Genomic DNA, 21,391 nt, shown 5'->3' with positions numbered 1-21,391 from the left:
GCCCAAAGCGAATTTTTCCTTTCCTTGCACAGCCAAATGACGGGACCACCATCAAGTAGCATCCGTAGACCGACGGTGAAGCAACAAATCGGGTCGGCAGCGGTAGCTGAGAACGACAAGGACAAGGACAAGAGAGCCCGTGGCCTTTGGTGGAAGATGCTAGGACGTGTACCCCTATACGCTTCACACCAATCTAGAAGAGTAGGAACTCAAATATTGCACATGCAAAAGCAGCAAACCCAAGTTTTTTCATTCCATTCCCAAATGTTACCACCCGCAGTGGTACAAGTGCCTATTTTCTTTATTTCAAGCCAAGAAAAGGAAACCCAATGACCACATTGAATGAGTCCTGAAAACGTATTTGTTAAGACCGCGGCTAATTTGTGAACCTTGTGGAAGGAACATAGAGCCTGGCCGTCTAGAATGAAACCGCCCGAAACCAGACGAGCTAATGATGTCGTGCCAGCGTCGAGTGAGGAATCGTGAATCGAATAAACGTAAAAATCGTGAGTGAATCGTGGTAAGTGTAGAACGACAATCCCAATTTTAGCCACACCCAACGCAAGGTGCAGTTGAGGGCGGTAGGAAGGGAGAAATCAGCAACCGACTATGGTAAGTAGCGACGGATGATACTGAGGAAGTGAGATCTATCATTTGTGATGAATAGACTCGAAGTGTGGTTGAGCGACTGGACGACGAGGATGTCTGGATTGTCCATCTCTTACTTTTCTTTAAAAAAACGCCCAATGTAGCCTTGACTTTTTTTGCCGCCGTCGCTATAAATATGCGAACCCGAATAAAATGCCATATTCTATTGCAAATAGAAGAACACCAAACCAACCGAGAAAGAAAAAGCAAATCCAATAAACGCCACTATAATTACCGATGCAGAAAAGTCGTAAGAACAAAGGAAGCATCGCCTCATAGGGCAAAAGTCACAACTAGACACGAGAATGAGGTGGTCTTATTTGACGGACCGTCAAGTCGAATTCGTTCCGGCCCCCGTGCTGACGCATGTTGCCGGCTGGGTAACGATGGGTGCGAATGGATTAAGATCGACCAACCAAACCGTATCCCCCGACATTTCCCTCCCACTCCAGTAGTATGCCTCTTATGCCTATGTTTCGGAAACTCCAGGGGTATCTGAACAACAAATTTATGTGCCTAACCATGCCGAGAACGATGTCGGAGTAGACATTAGATGAAGTATTCCCAAATCATAAACGTGGCCTGGCTTTACACTCAGGCCATCCAAACTCGGATCGATGATACAAAGAAATGTGTCGTCATAAAGTAGCCTTAACCCATCACAGCTTGGCTATAACCATGCTGCGGGAAGTAGGTAGGCGTCTTGTGGTGAAGTTGGGGCCTGCATTGGTTACAGGCGCAGTCAGAACTGGTCGAGTCCCATATTCCCGAACTGAAATGGCTGGAGAAATTGTGCGAGTGAGATCCGTTTCGAGATCCGAAACCGCTGTGGCCGGGAGGCTTGTAATGCCTGTTGTAGCCACCGTTGACAGCCTGGGCAAACCACTCATCGTATGAGGCATTCACCGAGGCAGCCGAGTTGAGATACTCGGGAGTCCCGTAGCCAGAATCGGGAGGAGTCAAAGGAGCCTGAGGCTGTGACCAAACGTTCGGATATTGGCACTGCCAGGAGCCTTCCCGACCTCTGTAGGCGGCGGTACCAGCATGAGCGAATCTAGCGTTCAAATCAAATAGTTCCTGATCGACCAATTCCTCATGAGTGTAGCCTTGAAAGGCAAGAGGATGGTGCCGCACAGGTTCGGGGTGGAGGTTTGTGACAATTGGTGCCAGTCTCTCACGCATGTCGCGCATAGCAATCTGGGATTGCTGCTGCTGCTGTTGTTGTTGCTGAAGCTGGTGGAATTTCTTGCTCTCTTCCCATTCCTTCCAGCTCTTGAGCCAAGCATTGTAGTCGTGGCTCTGGTCAAGATTGACATACAGCGTCCAGCCAACGTGCCTCAACCACTCGTTTTCCATAGTGTTGAGTTCCGACACGGCGATTCCACTAACGTCAGACCAAGAACGGTTCTGAAAGGTATTGTCATCGAGAAATTTGCTACCCAGTAGGAGAGCAACGGTAAGCATTTTCCACATCTGACCTTCATTCGAGCTGAACTGTCCACTCTGGTTGAGCATGTTGACTCTCTTGGCCAAGTAGTTCATTCCAAGCAGGACGGTAGTGCTTGGTAGACGAGTGGAGCTGAGGATCTGATTGACAAATTTCCGAAATGCACCAGACACTGATGATTTGGGGAGGACAACTCGGACTGTCATATCAGCCACATACTCTGCCATCATTTCGGTCTCATAATCGAGAACCGCGCATACGCCGCCGCCGACCATGATGACGGTTAGAGGATGAACTCCGTCAAAGACCCTGTATCGATCTTTGTCGGAGGATTTCTGCTTCAAGCACGTAGAGACGGCACAGTTGAGTGGGAGGACCACAGTACAACCGGTTCCGATTCCAAATGCTGAAGAGAGAAGAGATTTGTGGAGGGAAGGTTATTGGGAACCCTATTGAGATGCCTTAGCCATGAATTGGTTGTCTCAATATGAGGCAAATCCTGGTGGAGATCGGATTGATGATTGTCTGATCGAAAATCTGCTTCCAAGTAGGATGTAATATCGAGTTAATAAGCCTGAGAGAATCACTCGAAGGGCTGTTCCGTCAAGCTCGGCCGATACCAGCTGAGAGGATTTTGAAAATACGAGGTCGTGTGTAGGTAAGAAAAAAGATGCGAATGCCGTCGATATTAAGGGAAAAAAGGATCAATTAAGACCTCTAAAAAACTGAATCGGTATACGTTAGCAAATTGAAGGGCCGCGTATGAAAACAATGGATTGAGTCGGAAATGTAGATTCTTTCAAGACCGCTTGGAAAAATAACGGCCGAAACTAAGAAGTTGATTGTTCGAGATCTCAACAGAAGGAAATGAATGGCTTGGTGGAGCTGACGAATAGACAATGAATGAATAGAGTAAGGTTCTCTGTCGCGAATGAAAATGCTCGATGAAAGGTAAAGTAAAATAAGTTTTACAGGTTTCGGTCGCATGTAGTTCTTTTCGATTACTCAAGCCTTGTGTTGTGTGACCAAAAAGATACTCGGAAATGCGTCGGGATGTACAGGATAGCCAAGTGGTGATGATGCTATGAAGTCGACAAACCACAACAAAAATAACCAAATAGGATATTGAAATATACAATAAAATTTACTTACTCCGTAGGAAGGAAGTGGGCAGTGGTGAGAACGCTTCTTGGTCTCGACAATTAAGCTGCTCACGAAATGCCGTAAAAGTCCAGCTAAGTCGTACCTGGTTGATGGTGGTGTTCGTGTCGAACAGCGATCTGTCGTCGTGGATGCCGCTTCGTTTCGCTTTCGCTCGTGGAGACGGGGAGAAGACGTTATATTTAGATCGATAGCGACAGATCCGACAGCAAGACCAATTCGTTACAGTCCAGAGCGAACACGTTCTCCTGCACAACAAAGTACAACTTCGTTGCGCCTCTCTCTTTTTCTACTCGTTTCCAATAAATCGCAATAAACCTGAATCCTGGCGTTCGACAACTTCCGAGAATCGAAGAATCGAAAATTCGGTCGAGGTCGAGTAGATTGGCAAGCGACGGGATTGCGAGGTGTTAAAGAAAAAAGGAAGGTAAGAAAAAGAGGGAGACGGAGGTAGAAGCGTCAAGACGGTAGTAAGGTGGAAGAGTTGTTTTGGGTGGGAAAAGGTTGAAGGATGGGGAGAGAGACGAGAATTAGAAATGGCAAGTGATGCAAGGTAAAAGAAGGTAGCTGGGTACTATGGCAGAGGTACCATGTAGACGTAAAATGGATCCCGGCTTGGAAAGGTAAGAAAAAAAAAGATGGAACCCACACACCACGATACAACACAAAACACCAACACTAACACACCTGGGCAAGTACGCTACGGGCTATTAGTAGTGTACGTACACGCTACTACCACTATGTATGGAATATGCATGCATTACACACAACGTTAAACGCACCTGCGCAGTTATACTACTAGGACAACTACAACTAGCAATAGCTCAGACGCCCGTACCATCCTTCCTAGGTACATAGCAACTTCTTTTTTAAGTTGGGAAAACAATTCAGCCAATCAGTCTCCGTGCAGAGCCCAAGTGGGCACGGTCTTTGACCGCTAGCGTTAGCATGTACTTCGTACCTAGCCACTCTGCCACCCGCTATAATAAAGAAAGCATGGCCCTGGAGCGGCGAGCGCGCAGGCGTTGAAAAAAAAATTTAAGAAAAAGAGGGGAAAATGGGAGTGGCCACTGACCACTTAGATGACCACTTAGAAAAGAATGGAAACAAGGTGGTGTGGACTCACTTCACAATAGGTGGTGGTCCAGGTTTCTTTGGTGGATTCATCACCTAAGAGTCTAGCACCATTCAGGTAACTGCTAGAAAGTTTACTCGTTCACTCTCCCTGCTCGTCTATGGGCGCAGTACCTAGTACATCCATCCTGTATTCAACATTAAACAGGAGTAGAAAGTGCGTCTCGCCAATGTGTTGATTCCACCAATGAACCAATCCGGACCGAGTTACCTCCCCCATGGAGAGCATGGATATTGCACAAACCGTATATACGTACATATTGTACATATTTATACCTTCATACACTACATGAATGAATGCATTGCACAAGTACATCATAAAGTTATCAAGCTATGGCGCCAAATGAGTAAAGGGCTTTTCAATTCCAGGTCCTGCTTGTCCATTTTCATTAATACAAGTTTCTTAAATTAAGCCTTCCCTATTATTATTTTCACACAAATTTCTTTGAAAATCAGGATCCTACCTATTCTGGTTACGCCGGGGTTGTTAAGCTCGTACTATGTACGTCTTTTCCCTTAATGTTAAAACGGTTGTCACTACCTAAGTGATGGCGGCAGATTGGTAAGAATTCGGCCGAGGTTCCCATCCTTACATCCCTTAGGGAGGCGTCGAAAACCACGCGATCTCAAGCCTTTAAGCATTGGCGCCTCATCGCTTCATTGTTACCTTTAGACTTTTCCACTAATGCGAGTTGGCCGATACTTTTATTTGCTTATGGCATGTATTTTTTACCGATTATTCAACGCAAAGTTACAGTTAGCTAGTACAGGCAGGGCCAGCCAACTTACTTTAAAGAGATTAGAGGCGTAGATAGTTACTAGCCAATGTAAGTAAAGCAGTGAGGCTGTATCCTTGCTACCTCCTTTTCCACGTTCAACACAGAACCAAAGTCGAAACTTGAATCAATCAAGACTTGTTACCCGAACGGACTCAGGGACTACGTATCACTTCACTTCTGGATGCGGAAAATATTCCTTTCTCTGAGCCATTGTCCTTTTTAATCAAGATTTAATCGGGAGTCATTGGTTCTACTTATTTCGGAACCTTCGTCTCCTCCTTTGTTTCCATCAATACTGCACCGCTCATCTGGATAAAGGTCAACCCATCATCTAGTCGAAACGGGATTATTCCTCTCGCACGTGGGATACGGACATGTACGGAACCTACGGTCCTATTGTCCCAGCACCTTCGGCAATACGAAAACGGTTCCTCCAAATTTTGGTGTCTAATAAATAATCAAGTATCATAACACGAGCAACATCTTTATTTTCCCTCTTTACCCTAGCCAGCAAGTCGCAGTATTAGGCCCAGGTAAGATCTACCTCATCACTATGTAAGTAGTTGTACCAACCCGAGAACTTTGTCAATGGCAATCAAGGATAACATCAAGAACAAAGGTTTGTACATAGCTTGTTTTGTTTTGGTTACTACCTCCTCCTGCTCCTCATGCCACTAACCCAGGCAGCCTAGGCGCCCAGGTAAATAAGCAAATGGTTTGGAGATGTAGTAAGGATAACCCCAGGTATTTGGGGAGATTTACAATGGTACCATGGGTGTGACTTTATCCATTCAAGATCAAGGGCTTTGGAAACCCACATTTGAGCCCTGTGCTCGGGACGGTGCAATGAATGCCCTGTGCGCCGCAGGTTTTAGATGCCATAGCTGTAATTTGTAAATGAGTGCCCATTGATTACCTGCCAACCTCTTCTCAAGAAGCATACCAAGGACAGGTTCACTAATACGAATAATGATATCCAGTTCATATTCCTACGTAAGAAAATCTGCCTAGCGATGACGATACCTAACATCAGATTCCTCCAAAAGCCACTGATGACACAGAGATGAGATGAGAGCATCTAACCAGATCGTCGAGTTCGCCTCATTGGCTGTTTATCTGGAAGAATGTCCCGCCGATGAACGTCCATGTGGATCTAGCATGTACGTATTCAGGTACCGATCCGACAATTTCCAGAATAGTTCAACGGCCCACCGGTTACTAGCCAATGAAAGACGTAGAAATTTATACCAAAGGAACAGATGGATCCCAACATAGAACCACCCCCTTGAGCTAAGCTCTCGAAATTTCCTGGGAAAAGTTAAATTAGCAATATCCAGTGTCAAAGAAACCCGGAACACTTGAGGCATTTCGAACTGAAGCAGGTGAACTCGCATTGCTAGTTTGCTTAAGTTGCAAGTGTAAATTAAGTACGATTGGTTTCTGCCAACTTTCGGGCGCCCCATCAACATGTTCGAGGTTTTCAGTCGTACGTTGAAGTTAAAATTTTTATCATTTTATTTTAATTTTTCTATTGTGAGCCCCAGGCTAAGGATCACCGGATTTCGCTACCCCTTGCTTCATACTGCTACTTCGCCCATAACTATCATACGTCACCCTCTGCATGAAATCTCTCCTTGACATTAGGCGACCGCATTGATTGTATGATCTAAAGGCGTCGTATATACGTGTACATAAGCCCCTATTAGGAGCGCTGACATAGTTCTAATGTCGAGTTCGAACAGCATGGCATCCTTCTTAGCCCAGCCTCGTCAATGAAGTAGGTAATAGATATACACAAGCTGCTCGTTATTTCGGCTATCGATCTAACCAATTACGTGTTTGTCAAGCGGATCACTTGCCCTGCGTCTGGCGACACTTCGGATGTGGATTGCTACTATGAATATCTTGCCCCCTGGACCCTTCTGCCTACCTTGCGTTGCCCTTCGAACATTTAGGTACATAGATGGCTAGCTGATTCCCTGGACAACCGAATCGGATTTCCAGACGATCCAGAACATAAAACGGTCCCCGTGCCGCATTTGTGCACGAGTATTACCAATCTCCGCAGGATTCCGGCAACTGTTCCTCGATGGCTGAACTTGCAAAAGCCGGAAAAGCTCTACCATCCTGCTGGCAGATTTCGATGGCCCGTTGAGCGAACACCGCAGCTCTCCCACATTGTGTAGAAGACACGCTATCCTCTGTTATGCGGGTATGTTCTCAACCCCCACCTAGCGTAGCCGCCGTCGGTTCATAAAATTCCCCTCTGCGTGGGGACGGAGTGGTACGGAGAGGCCAGACGTTGCTTTGCAGTGCTCCACAAACGATAAAATTTTGGGAAGCTCAAAGAAAAAACGTCGAGAAGGACTTAAACTAGTCTGCTGCCTCTTTTTTTTTTCTACCCCATCTTTTGCTTCCCAGTCATAGTTCCTAGTCGAAGAAGAATTTTTCTATCGCATGAGTCCGCGTCTGCAGTAGCGGCCTCTTCAGTTTTGAGGATGAGCGGATCAACGAGAGCAACACTTGCGTCTCCGTGGCTTCGGTCGCGTGGAAACGTCCGTCTTCACCGCGTCAGATCCACCTTGACCTCTTTACGCGAATATTGATGTAGGTATTATGTATTACGATACCGAGCTACCAGCCTCGGCCTAGACGTAATATTCGAGTCACCAACTGTTACGGTTCAACATAAGAAATTGCAAGGTCGTGCAATTTCAGTAAGGGAACCCCATATATCGAAGCATCGGAGTCCGTAACACCATCATCTTTGAGTCTCGACCATTAGGATCGTTCGGAAGACCATCACGGTACACGCGGAGGGTATCTCGAATATGTCTTATTCGTCATTTAGCAGTAGTCATGTAGATGTAAGATTTCTTCCAGGCAGGTAGATATTCATCAAGAAGTATCTCGCTTCTTCCACGTGCTCTCGCTTCCCTAGCATCGTAGACGGAACGGGAAGCTGACAGTGCTAATGTCATACCACTGTATCGAAACAGTCATCAATATCTTACGTATGCCGACCTAAGCGTTGGGAACCTCGATCGAAAATCTCAGGAGGTAAAAGGCAATATGCAACCATATGACACCCCCATATACCTCATTTGGTAACGCTCTTTAATCGGCCTCGGGTTGGTCTATTCGGCTCGTACCATCGGGCAACGTCAAGACTTACATGGCAGCCATGGCAAATATGGGTTGATAAGGTAACCGAGAAGTAGTAGAATGCAGCCAGCACTGGGATAAGAACTTTCTAGCGGTGTGAGCAAGCTTCGGACTATGAGTGGAAGCCTTCGCAACCCCTCACGATCAAAGTCTCCGCATCCAAGCACGTATGTGGTAGCTCTAAAAACCCTGACTCTGCAGACCTGCTGCAGCATCCAAACCATCCATCTACGATACTTACACGGTCGGGAGGAAACGCAGGCACCAGCCTACTCGAGCGGAGGTCTTCTACCCACGCTGCATGTGTATTTGCATGTCCAGGGATAGGTGTATGTATCTGCAACTTGAGGCGCTAGCATTTATACAGGATCTTTTTTTTTTCGTCGGGTCCACCAAAGGTAGGAGGTTTCTTGAGGAAGGGAAAGGCACCTGCACTAAAAGTACGGCGTCTGCCAACGCTTCTCGTGTAGGAGCCGTCGCATTATTTGGCTCCTCTCCGAACTTAGCATGGCTTCTTGCCGCCGTTGATCTGGCCTGATGTGGACCACCAACGAATCTGGTTCCCCCACTGACTCACCACCTAGGCGGTCCCCATCGCCACCTACCCGAATCTGTCACCCACAGAGAGTCCGGACAGTTAACGGCACAATAGGCCAGATGGTCATGCCGGTCTCTGCCCGTCCTTAACGGGTACCCCATTCCTAATTCCAAATGGGTGGTACGCTTCTAACACCGGCCATTCTGGCGGATCTTCCAGAACGAGCCGAATGCCTAGCTGGGTCTTATTTCTCTCTGTAACCCCATAGGCTAGAATAGAAAATAGCAATATCGCAAAATTTAGACCGCTCGTCCGGAACGCTACCACAACGCTGTAGACACGAAGCATTTAATACGACCAGCAAGCCAATACGATTCCTCAGAGGCAAAAGAGGACCGATGCGGGAAGGGCCGTCATAAAAACTTCAGAACTGTTTGGCACTTGGAAAACTCTTTCCTGTCATGCCCGCGGCCAGATGCGGTTTTCCAGGGATATTAATGCTAGAAATACTGGAAGCGTGTAAAGAGCTTGCATTAGTGTCGCCCAAAACCCTCGCCTCGCGATCAGCACTTGCAGCAACGCACCCCGAAGCCAGGCGAGGCACCTCCGCACTACGGGCTGAAAGGTTTATTCCCAATGTTCCCAGTCCCATCCAAGTCCTACATATGTTACATAGTCGAGCGGCAAAAACCTGTCACCGCGCATTAGACTAGCTGACCAAGCAAAAATCTACCCTTCGAGAATGCACTCGTAGCCGTTATCGCTTCCGATTTCCACTCCAGTATATTGTATTCGTACGGACCCTTCCTTGCCTTGACAGAGGCAGAAATAGAATTCAATAGGTAACTTTGGGCATGACATAAGAATCCGCTTGGTTTCAGGATCGGGAGGCGGGAAATAAGGAATTAGCCAACTTAATCCAGCGGAATTGGATTTAGAGAATCCCATCGCGGGCTATACATTCTGACACCAGCGAAAATACGATACCTAAGTAATCCAATACCGTAAGAGGAGTCCCCCATTGCGGCATCCACCATCAGTAAACGGTCCCAACTACGTTCGAACCTTGCTGACGCGCAGATCGGACGCGGCGGGTTGATCACCTGTGGGTTCTCTGGTACCCTGCCGAGCCTCCTATGCGCTCATACACGCGCTATCTCAGTACCTCTCGCGAATTTGAAACCCTTTTCTTTCTTTTCTACCAATGTCCAAGTTGGGAAGAATCAGCCACTTACCGTATGGCTTGACGTCTGATGACGTTGCCTAGATCCAGGCACTCCATCTAAGATTCCTCGTGTTAGATGATTTTTTTTCTTATTTTTGCTCTCAATTATTTCCCCTCTCTTAATGTTCGTTTCCTAGTGAGGGGTTTCACATGTATGTAGGTGCGTATGAGCGTATGAGCACAGGATAAAGGGGGGGTCCCGACTGTTGGAAACGGTTTTCCTTCTCCCCAGAATCCAAGGGCCAGCAAATCCATGATGCAATGATACCCAAGCAAACCCACTACCCACTATCTGGGAGAGCACGCATGGATGGTAACGTTGTCGACAACGGCGGAGAAACCTCCTCATTCCTAATAATAAAACTAGAGGAGAAAAAAAAAAAAAAAAAAGGAGGAAAATTAATCTCTCATGGGTTTTCCCCACGCACTTACCCGCCCACTGGGTGAGCTGTTGTCTTTGGTTTCTCGGCTTTTTGCGATGCGAGCTTTCTAGGCGGAGGCGAAAAGGGAAGGGGAAAATCCACCGAGATCTCGTGTTGCAACCTTACGTGAGCTGTTCGGATCCAAGCGGCTATTCGGATACACTCATCTCGCTCATAATATGAATGATATGCTGTGCCACCACCGCCACATGGCTTAAATCAAACAGTCAAAGTGTAAATAGCTAGGTACCTATTAGGATTAGATGCACCTACCCTATGAGCGGAAGTATCAACAACAATACTTCTCATCTTTCGCGGTTGATGGCGTCATAAATATCATGCCTCGAGCGTTCCAAGCACGGCTCGTTATTTACAATCACTAAGCTGCGTGCGAACCTAATATGCGTGAGAACAACGACGTCGTTGCATGAAGAGCCATCAACAGATCTCTTACAGGCCAAACTCCGATCCGACCAGACCTCTAACATGGCAATAAGGCTTGTCGGTTGGCTATTTTAGAAGCGTAATTGGGGACTATGTCACCTACATGTAGCAACCTAGCTAGCAAATGGAAAAACATATTATTTCTTCACTTACACTTCTACTAGTTCTCACATGAATAGACCAGGCATCACTACTATTAATGCTTAAAAGCGAGGTGTTGCTATGTGTCGAAAATTTTCCCAGTGGATTAGTACCTAGGTAGGGTAGATATTAATTCTAGTAGATAGAAAACTAACCTAGACAACAACGTTATTACCTAAGCGAGGAGTTGTAACCCCTTTTCTTGAAACAACGATATATACATGAATCCCTTTTCATCTACGTTGTTAACCCGACTGTATTGTCGATATATTATGATTATGCAGCAATTACGATTGATGCGTGTCATGTTTTTCATGATATCTAATAAATAGGTACCTAGCTGTGTCGAAAAGAAAGCTGACGACCAGCTGCAGGGAGGGAACCTATCAGGCTGTCAGGTCAAATAATCTTTCGTACCTAGATGCTTACCTAGGTGCCTAACTACCTACCTACGCGTTTAGATTTCTAAGTGTTATATTTTCCATTTTGAGCCCGGCCACGGCTTCAGAACCAAGCCTTTATATTGAAACAATTGCTGTTGATATCACCGACTCACTACAATGGCTCGAGTTAAGACTTACATTCTCGCTCCTAACTTCACGTACAAACCATCCGGACCTATTCAGATTGGCAATATTATCACTGATCCTCTCAGGCCGACAAAGGTGCGTCACATACGTTTCAATCTATGACTTTGATCTTATACCATAGTTGTTTTATGTTTCACATATTAACGCGTTCGCGATACTTATCTAGGTACTCTCGTCATTGTCCACGGATTCTCAACCCGCGATCGAAGTAATAACACAACATGAGTTCGAACTGGTCGACGAGCAGGATCGATCTATCCATGCCGGTGTGTGGAGTACGTTTCTGGAAACAATAGGCGCCTCGCTGGGTGCCGGGCATGAAACAAACCGATCACACACATACAAAGCTACTGAACTCGAGACACATTACCTGCGCGATGAGCCATCTGAGACTGATGTGGCACGGCGTACAGCTGAACCTTCAGTACAAGCCGTTATCCGTGCGGGATGGTTCGGTGCGCGTCCCGTATACATGGTGACCGGGGTGAAGGTTGCGCGAGGGTTCGCTGTGAGTAACGGGATGAATAAGAGTTGGACTACTAGTTCAACGGAACTCTCCCAGCCTCAGAAAGTGTTGGCATAGGTGGGGAGCTGAAAATAGAAAGGAGAAATAAGACGACTTCGGCATTTCAAACCGGGAACGAGGATATTGTCTTTGCATACCAGGTACATGTGATCAAGGAAAAGAGGAAGGGCCACAACACATCCGTTTCGGCGAGTATATTTGAATCAGATGCGGCGCTGCTGCATGACGAAGATAGTAGCCATACTGAAATATTCATGACTCCCGGTGGTAAGGATGACCTCCAAGATCTGTTAAAGGAAATGGGAGAAAATGTTTCTCTGATCTGTCGGGAAGCAAAAGATGGTAGTGAACTTGTCACGACTATTAGTTTAATATAGTCGCAACACTAACCCTTAGGTGCAATATGCTTCGGGAATACAGAGATACGTACATAGAACCAAGATACATCCATGCAGCCGCGAATAAGGGGTCAAGAAAGAGGAATGTTAAAGGTCTGGTTGGCCTGTAGGAGATCGCTGATCTTGGTGATAAAGCAGATACAAGACTATTTCCTGTATTTAACCTCAATCTAGGAGGAGCCTAGTACTCTACGCGTAATAACTTAGTAACCCATCTCTCTTTTATACCTGCCGAGTCTGCACCGTGACAAGCGGGACGGCTGGTCAGATAGACATCACTTAAATCAGACGGACTTTAAATTAAATTGAGGTTAGTCTAGTAGATACTTAACCTTACAATACAACACTCATACAAATCTAAGTACCTTTTGGACCTGTTGCCTCTTACAGAAGACTTTTATAGCTTTGCTACCTACTGACCTTATTTGCCAACATATACTGTAAATAACCTATTCTTCTTTTCTTTTTCTTTGACGAGGACATTGAATTTAGCGAACTTCTCGGGATACCTAATGCTGCAATTGATAACCTTGATACTGAGCCTTTAAGGACATCGCTGGTAACTCTCTTACAGCCGGGAGGCAATAGTGAGGTTTGCAATAAGAAGGATAACCCTAACGGCAACAAATCTAAAAGATAATACTTGAATTTCTATAGGGAAGTGTACTCTAGAGTAAGTATCCATACGACTAGCCTTTATTTGACTGAGAGTCCGTCTGATTTTAGCGGATGTCCGTTTGATTAGCCGTCCCAGTGACAAGAAGTGCTTTAGAAAGGAAGAAGTCCAATTTACATGGAAATGCCTCCCCATACCTTCGGCACTGCGCTTTAATTAAGAAAACAGCCAACGATTGAAACGATACTTCTCTTTTAAAGAACATTTCTCACATTGTCACAAGGTATATTCCTAATAAATTGAGTATACGAAAATAAAGAAAGTAAGAATCTTTATAAATAACGACTACCCCCTAAAAACCAGTATATTAGTTAACCTCTGGTATGTCTTAATTATTACTTGTTTTCTTAATTAAAGTGCAGTGCCAAAGGCACGGCGAGGTGTCACAAGCCAGTGCTAGTAAATGTACAATCATTGTCGGTATTAGTATTGATGGTATGATATAATTATGTCTCATTCATTAATCTCCAACATCCTTGGAAGTTCCCCCCCTTCTTGAAGAAGTAGAGTGGCGATAGAAATCTGGTTCTATTTCCCATATCTTGCGACATCTTGGCGAACAGTGCAACCATTCCATCTTGTGTTCTCAATTTATCAACGCCTAAGGGAGAGCAAGTGCTATGCCTGCGCTGGATAGTTGCAAATAAGAGCATCATAGCTGCAATTCCCGCTGCGATTGCCGTAGCTACAGATGTACCGGATTTTGTGATCTCGCCAATTACATTTGACAACCATGCCGAAGGAACATTTTGTCCTAAAGTCCCATAGACGACTGGGCCATCCATATTGACTGGAGGATTGTTATCAGAGAATTCCCCTTTTGCGTTTGTCTGTCGAATGGAGATAACTGAGCTGTGGCAAGCTGGGAACCACTCTACGTCGTTTCCTCCCGAGTTAGATGCTGCAGCAAAGAAGAGGATACGCCCGGACCGGATTCTGACTGCGTTATAAATGGCATTACTGATTTCTTGGTTCTCCTTTGCGAAACCAAGCGACATTGAGATAATATCGGCCTCGCAATCTTCACTCGCCCATTTGATTGCCTTCATCATTGTTAGCGCCTAAATGTAGACGTGATGTTTTAGGATGCTTGGATACGGGCTGTTAAATGAGAAGAATTATAGAAAAATAAAATGAAATAAAATTATTTGTAGATGGGAATAGATATATTCTTCCAAGAAATCACTTACTTCGCATATAGCCTTGGGTGCGTTTTTCATCCCCTCTGTGTCTCTGGTAATTCTTGCCACATAGAAATGTGCACCGGGAGCAACCTTCATAGCCAGAGCTAGGGTATGTGTTCCGTGGCCGCATTCATCTACTGCACTAGTCTGTTTCTCGTAAAGGTCCTTCCAGCCTTTGACTTGCCGCCTTCGTGGCATATCCTGGAAAAAGGGGGTATCCTGGTCATACCCAGTATCTAGTATGGCGACTCTAATGGGGTGAGCTGATTCGTAGACATCTTGATATTCACTGCGCATTTTTCGATTAATTTCTTGCAAGCACCTAATCCATTCAGTAGATTCACCCGTATCACGATCATATCCATCTACCTTAGTGGTATTTGGTATATGGCCTGTTTGTTGTGGGGGGAGGACCCGTGGGGCTTGTTCTGGTCTAATATCGAAGACCGGGATCATATCATCTATGGTATCCAAAGACTGATAGACTCCAAGTAAGCTGCGAAGTGGTGCTATAACAGTATCATATAATATCTTCCGCCTTTTTGGAATGTCGTGGACCAGGCATTGTGGATCTCCTTCATATCGGATAGTTGGTTCGAATACTCCACTATCAAGACACTTATCGATTGCCTCTTTAAAGTCAGCGTATTCAAAATCCTCGTAACGCCAACAACTGGAATTCTGTATCAAAGCCTTAGCTATTTGCCAATTTTTGTTCATCCTAGCAGGTATTGAGTCGTCAGTGGCCAGTTCGAGACCACGTCCCGTCCCTAATTCAAGCAACGTGATACAAAGATCTAGCAGGCGTGGATATCGGAATATCACAGATGGACACTCGCAATATTCTTCCAGGATTTGGTCGGGTTGATTGAAGTTGATAGAATAATATGGCTTGCAGGCATGTCCATCCTTAGTGAAGTACATGCTATGCTCAGGAAGATTAGGGAAGAAATGAATTGTATCGCTTGACCACCTTGACGCCATCCATGGAGTGTCATAGAATTGCCAGACTGACCTTGCTACAATGTAGCATAGAATTAGCTTTGTCTTACTCGGGAGCCGATAACTCTGGAAGATTTTTCTGAGTGGAATGCTTGGTCCGGGTCTGACGTTCTGTAGAACACCTAAGCTGGACAACTCATAAAGTGTTGACTTTTGAGCTCTCAAGCAAACTCTCGACGCAAGCTCTGACTTTAGAAGGTCACAGAAGTAGCCCGGTCCTAGTTCCGAAGAACGTTCTTGTAATTGGTAATCGCTATTGTCACCAGGAAAGTGGACAGAGCTGTTGTTCTTGTGCCTAGGTACAATCTATTAAACTTTCATGACATCTAAGGGGGTACATAGTTAACAGATGACTCACGTGGCAACCTGCAATTCAACATCCTGCCAGTGACCGAATGATGTATGCATGGATGAAAGGAGCAGATCAAACGCAAAATGCTTATCTTGTTTTTTGAGTGGCCTTCTCAATTGGAGCCTCGCATGATGTCTCTCGCTAGAACCCTGAGGAGCTTCACAGGTGCAGCGAGAATGTCTGTCTAAAACTTTGTGTAATGTGATGTTGACCTCGTCTGGATAGTCATCTACGTCTGCACTAGGATGTATTATCGCACTTTCAAACAATTTGCGATGTTCACCATTCGAAGGGCTCAATCGATTCGCGAATTTCCTGAACTTCTTGATGTATGGCAAAATTTCGTCCTCCGGTGACGCAGCGAACGAAGAAACCCCTTTTTGTACCCTGCTAACAGCTTGTCGTCTTAACTGGTTTGTCTCTGGCAGGATGATGGCATCAAGAACAGATAGTGTGGTGGTTGAGGAGGGGCTAGGTTCAGGCCACTAGGTATAATAACTTCTGTTAGGACACACGTTTTGCGTAGCCCTGGATAGGCAGGCGCGCAGGTGTAGTTGAAGGGCCTTACGTAACAAATCTGTTCTACATAGAACAGAATACTTCGTAGGCGGCGTCGAAAATCATCAGTTACATTCGCTGGTATGGTTTTTGTGATCTCGTAGAGCGATGTAAAAACAGTTGAAGCGGCGCACACTCCTGTAGCAGCTCGACGGTCTGTAGCGTACAGTTGTATGACCACAGGCATAGCGAGGATACAGACAGACTGTATCGCGCGATAAGTGTTTTCAAAATCAGCTCCCGAATCGGGAACACTGCGCAGGTTCGAGGTCATAGTTCACTAAGTAACAATATTAAAGAGAAATAAAAAAATAAGGCATGCATGATCTTTTCTAGCTTTGCTTACCTTTGATCTGACATATGCCTGTGTTACAACGGCGCGACTTTGGATTGGATGTAAGTTTCGACTGAGAACTGCTTCCCCTCATTTCTGGCCACGTGAGAATTCTGATGCTTACAAGGTAGGTAGGTAGGTATGTTGATAATGTAAAATTCAAGAAACCCCTTCCACACACCATCAATGGATGGTAAAGGGCATTCCACCATGGCCGCGCAACCCTTACCAACAGAAGGCGATGAAACTATCTACCAGGCAGCCTTAAGGTGCAAAGATGCTTTGAATAGTTGTCTTGAATTTGACCAGTTAATGCACCACGAGTGGGCAGAAAATAGAATCTTCGATTTTAATCTCTGGGCTGCTGGAAATGGAGTCTTTGCCTTGAATAAGGCGTCCTTAGACCAGAGACTGGCCGGAGAACAGACTACGTTAAACTTCGTTGTAATGCTTTTGACGATGCTTTATCATTGCATTGAGAAATGCAAAGTTTTTGGTAAGAGTACTACTACGTTCATTTAAGCCTCTCTAGTTTCTTATCAGCCGAACCATAACAACCTTTTACTTTAATTCTTTAAAAAGGTTCCAATAATTCATGATATATACTGTATCAAGATACTGACAGTTCTATAGCTAGTGGTAACTCTCAAAGTGAAAGTGGAGATGGCGCTACGTTGCTGGCTGATGAGTTTGCCCATAATAAGCAGCAAAGCCCCGATGAATTTCGAAATATTCCACGGCCCCTCACACCTTGTTCAGACCAGTCATCTGATTCCGAAGATGAGGAGTCAGATAAAAGATCAAATGGTAGTCTTTCGCCACTTTATCTGGCAAAAGAAAGTGTTGTAGACTCTCTTGACAATCTTCTTCGGCTTTGCGCAACGATTCGCAAAGCTGGAGCAAATTTTCGTTTCCAGAAAGCCGATAAATTATACAACCCATCCGAACTTTCAGAGTTCCGACAATATTTGGAAGCTATTATCCACGCACGAGGCTTCTACAAAGGCGGATTCGATCCTAAGGGACAAATTCCTGGTGTTTCCCCCTCTCAAGAAAGGCTCATCGAAGCAAATTTGCGAAGACGAAGTCGCTTTTTATATTTTCAAAAACACTCTGAAAAGCTCGCCCCGAACCATGAACGGTTACTAGGGACGGATTCTTACCAAAAAATTGGTAAAATTGGTACGAAAACTCCTAACGTCGACACGTCTTGTAAAGCTCCTTTAGCTATGGGAGGTACCACCTCAAAAGAAACTCCGTCTAAACCGGGCTCTAGAATTGCACGAACGGATACAACTGCAACCATGCTAGATACAGGTTTTATTCCTGCGCCATATCAAAGCCCACCGTCTCAGGTGACCTCAGCCGTTTCGAAAAAAGTAGAATATCCAAAGCCTCCTCTTCGTAAGGATGACCTGCGATCTTTTAAATGTCCATGTTGCGGACAGACGTTACCAGCTACGACCTATGAGAAAAATAATTGGAAGTAAGTGGCTATCTATATATGGATATATTCGTGCTAAATCTAACCGAATCATACACAGAAGGCATCTTATTGACGACGTACAGCCGTATACATGCATCGCCGAAGAATGTCCCATGCCTCATAAATTGTACACTCATAAGGAAGAGTGGATGGATCATCTTCGAGAAGACCACCCTAAGTGTTGGCACTGTCCTCTTTGCAGCACCCCACGCACGAAAGCATTGATATTCCCTTCCGAAAATGGGTTATCGCAGCATATCAGGGAAGCGCATACGGATGCTGTCTCAAGTAGCTTATTACCGACATTAATTACCGCGTCGGTAAGGCCAAAGCCATTTGGTATCACTCATTGCCCACTGTGTGATGAAATTGGTGAGGTAGACTCACACCATCTGTTGGATCATATTTCCGAACATATCCATCAATTCTCTCTGGAGTCCTTACCATGGCCCGATGATCCCTTAAGTGGGGATTACTTTGAAGAAGGAAAAAACGTATATTTTGACAATATGTCTGATGACTCGTTGAACGGGGATGACATCCCAAGACATCTTGGTTCTGATTTTGAAGGCTTGTCATCCATATCATCAGACAAGGAAGATGCCCCAAGGGAACGAGTGCTATTAGCTGAGGAGGTAGTATTGGAGGTTAGGACACCAGACTTGACCTACGATCATGTTGAAGGCTTGAATGATACCATACAACATCTTGCAAAGATACCCGAAGCTGAGCACAGTAACATTTGCCATGACCGCGGCGACAGTGCACACCTTGAGAATTCCTTGGGTCCCTATCCACCAGATATAAATGATTATCCTACCCAGAGCACAGATGAATTGCTCGCAAAAATTGGCACAGGTATTGATTCTCAGGATCCCTATCACGAGTTTTCCGACATTCCCTGTGTGAAAGGTCAGGATAAAACACTTGAAGAACAGCTGCGAAATGCGACTCGGAGGTATCCCAGAAACAACGGTCAAAAGTTCATCCCAGTTGGCGACTTTGACAAGATCATTACTCGGGAGAACGTTCGAAGGGAAGTCCAGTCTTGGTTACCAAAAGATAGAAGCCTTGAGGTCTGGGTTGAAGCAATATGGGATAAGTTCGATTACGATGAACATGCTGCCAGAAGACGGAAGGCATTTACATCTCGGAGGAAGATTTTTGCCATCCTAGTCCTCTTCAAAGCGCAAACGAAGATAGCGTTATTCATTCGCGAAGAACTATATGACAAGGATCTTCCTTTTGTGCAGAACGAAGAGAACAAATGGGTGCATTATTCTCTCAAAAGTCAGAATGAACAACGCCTTGTCGAATGCCTGAACCAATTGGAAGTGCACGATGCAGATAGCTTTGACAATTATCAATGGCTCATGCTATCTCCAATCTTCAACATGGCTGAGGACAAAGTCATACACTATGATCTACATGCCCGTATTACTCTGCCGTATCTGGAGCATGAGTTGGCGCATGATCCTGGGTTGATTGGTGTAAAAGGTGATGTATCACGTATCAGGATACATGAATCACATTACACATTGGGTTCGTCGATGAAAGACCCAGTAAGCTTCTTACCCGCCATATAAACCTTCTATATGTAATTACCTGATATTGACCTAAGATAGTCTGAGTATTTCGCCATTAAACAACTATCGTTTCCGGACAAATCCCGATTTGACGCTAAAGTCGAGTCCTTAAAGAGGTTCAGCTGCAGTAACCACCCGCACTTGATAAAACTTCTTGCAACCTACCAATATAAGGAGAAACTCTATCTCATATTCCCATGGGCTGATGGGAACCTTAGAGATCTATGGCGGATGAACTCAAAACCTGTCCAAAACTATTCAATGTGCCGATGGATTGCAGATCAGTGTCGAGGGATAGCAAAGGGGTTAAGGATGATCCACAACAATGAATTCAAGCCTAACATGACCTCGTTACAGCCGAATGAGAAGAAAGTGGAGAGGCATGGCGACATGAAGCCTGAGAACATACTTTGGTTCAGAGGACCTGGAGACAACGAACAATTCGAAAGTAACATGCTGAAAATATCTGATTTCGGACTTACACGATGGCATGGAAACATGTCGAATGATGAAACAGATCTACACAAACTAGCCGTCTCTAGAAGTTATCGAGCTCCTGAGTACGACTTGTGGAAACCAGTATCTCAATCATGGGACATCTGGTCCCTAGCATGCGTATACTTAGAATTCATAACCTGGTACCTTTGTGGGTGGAATGAGGGCGTCGACGAATTCTCGAAGGATCGAACCAAGGAAATCTCAACCTTGACCCGAGAAGGAAATCGTGCTATAAGCGAGGATGATTTCTTCAACCTTGTCGCGAAGCACGGGTCTACTGCCAACTCGAATGGAAAATACGAAGCAAGCCTGAAACGTAGCGTAATCTCTGTAGGTTCCCTTTTCCATGATCGTCGCACATGAGGAGCATGCCCTAATCATCATAGTGGATTGACAAGCTGCATGCGACTGAAGGATGTTCACAATTTATACACGACTTTCTGGACCTCATATCAGACACGATGCTCCGCATTCGTTCCGAAAAACGTCATAAATGCGAGGATATTGTCAGGAAATTAGACGCCTTGTGTAACAAGTGCGAGGACGAAGTGTATTGCTCTAAGAGCAGCCCCTGTGTGCGCAAGAAAAAGAGAAACGACTCCGACCCTCCTCAACCTTATGATATAGACACCATACAAATGGCGGACTGATCTCTGGCCTTTTCCTCCTGGGGCTCGCTGGGCGTTTTGAAATATTAGAAGAAGGCGGACTCGAGGATTTTCCTGGTGGAGATCGGCTGGCTAGTGCTTACGCCAACTACTTAGAATGATGCTAGGTGAGGGCTAGGAAGTGGAGGATGGATATTTCTTATGTCAAGTTATACTCTAGCTATGTCTGTCTTCTCAGAGAGGTACTCTAGACATCTAATGCGCCACTGATGCACACCGCTCTATATTCTTAGGTAGTTATGCTATATCCTATTGACGCAAAAGCGCCCATTGTCACTATAATCATCATCAAAGGAAACAGTAAAATCTCTTGCATGAACGGGCAACGATAATCACAACCATGGAGTAGGGACCGAGGAAAGCAAAGCACCTTTGTCCGCCATAATCATAGGGATCAATTGAATGAGTAAGATAGACTTTCGCATCCCT

General features: G+C 45.3%; 5 protein-coding genes across 5 annotated transcripts; 3 read left to right on the top strand and 2 right to left on the bottom strand.

Moving 5' to 3' along the window:
* Positions 1–1,299: 1,299 nt before the first annotated feature.
* On the bottom strand, positions 1,300–2,370 carry F4807DRAFT_449545 (uncharacterized protein; the record flags this gene model as incomplete). Its single annotated transcript, XM_048000035.1, has 1 exon — positions 1,300–2,370. One exon carries the CDS (start codon positions 2,368–2,370, stop codon positions 1,300–1,302), a length of 1,071 nt encoding a protein of 356 aa, XP_047858756.1.
* An 8,901-nt stretch (positions 2,371–11,271) lies between these two features.
* Positions 11,272–12,888, top strand: F4807DRAFT_407145 (uncharacterized protein). The gene is made up of 2 exons (XM_047996357.1): positions 11,272–11,769; positions 11,861–12,888. The coding sequence occupies exons 1-2, from the start codon at positions 11,665–11,667 to the stop codon at positions 12,275–12,277; spliced, it is 522 nt and encodes a 173-aa protein (XP_047858755.1). The 5' UTR covers positions 11,272–11,664; the 3' UTR covers positions 12,278–12,888.
* Positions 12,889–13,698: 810 nt separating this feature from the next.
* F4807DRAFT_407144 (subtilisin-like protein) lies at positions 13,699–16,725 on the bottom strand. The gene is made up of 4 exons (XM_047996356.1): positions 16,401–16,725; positions 15,839–16,317; positions 14,485–15,775; positions 13,699–14,337 (listed from the first exon to the last, which is right to left on the bottom strand). The coding sequence occupies exons 1-4, from the start codon at positions 16,662–16,664 to the stop codon at positions 13,741–13,743; spliced, it is 2,631 nt and encodes an 876-aa protein (XP_047858754.1). The 5' UTR covers positions 16,665–16,725; the 3' UTR covers positions 13,699–13,740.
* A 141-nt stretch (positions 16,726–16,866) lies between these two features.
* F4807DRAFT_118455 (uncharacterized protein) lies at positions 16,867–21,262 on the top strand. Its single transcript, XM_047992863.1, has 4 exons — positions 16,867–17,220; positions 17,358–18,210; positions 18,269–19,772; positions 19,836–21,262. The coding sequence occupies exons 1-4, from the start codon at positions 16,911–16,913 to the stop codon at positions 20,655–20,657; spliced, it is 3,489 nt and encodes a 1,162-aa protein (XP_047858752.1). The 5' UTR covers positions 16,867–16,910; the 3' UTR covers positions 20,658–21,262.
* Positions 20,602–21,260, top strand: F4807DRAFT_407141 (uncharacterized protein). Its single transcript, XM_047996355.1, has one exon. The coding sequence runs from the start codon at positions 20,756–20,758 to the stop codon at positions 20,942–20,944; it is 189 nt and encodes a 62-aa protein (XP_047858753.1). The 5' UTR covers positions 20,602–20,755; the 3' UTR covers positions 20,945–21,260.
* Positions 21,263–21,391: the final 129 nt, after the last annotated feature.

This window comes from Annulohypoxylon truncatum (genome assembly GCF_022578515.1).
Source record: "Annulohypoxylon truncatum strain CBS 140777 unplaced genomic scaffold F4807scaffold_2, whole genome shotgun sequence".
In the NCBI taxonomy this organism is placed as follows: domain Eukaryota; kingdom Fungi; phylum Ascomycota; class Sordariomycetes; order Xylariales; family Hypoxylaceae; genus Annulohypoxylon; species Annulohypoxylon truncatum.
The sequence above is the reverse complement of the archived record's forward strand: the minus strand, read 5'-3'. Positions and strand labels throughout refer to the sequence as shown.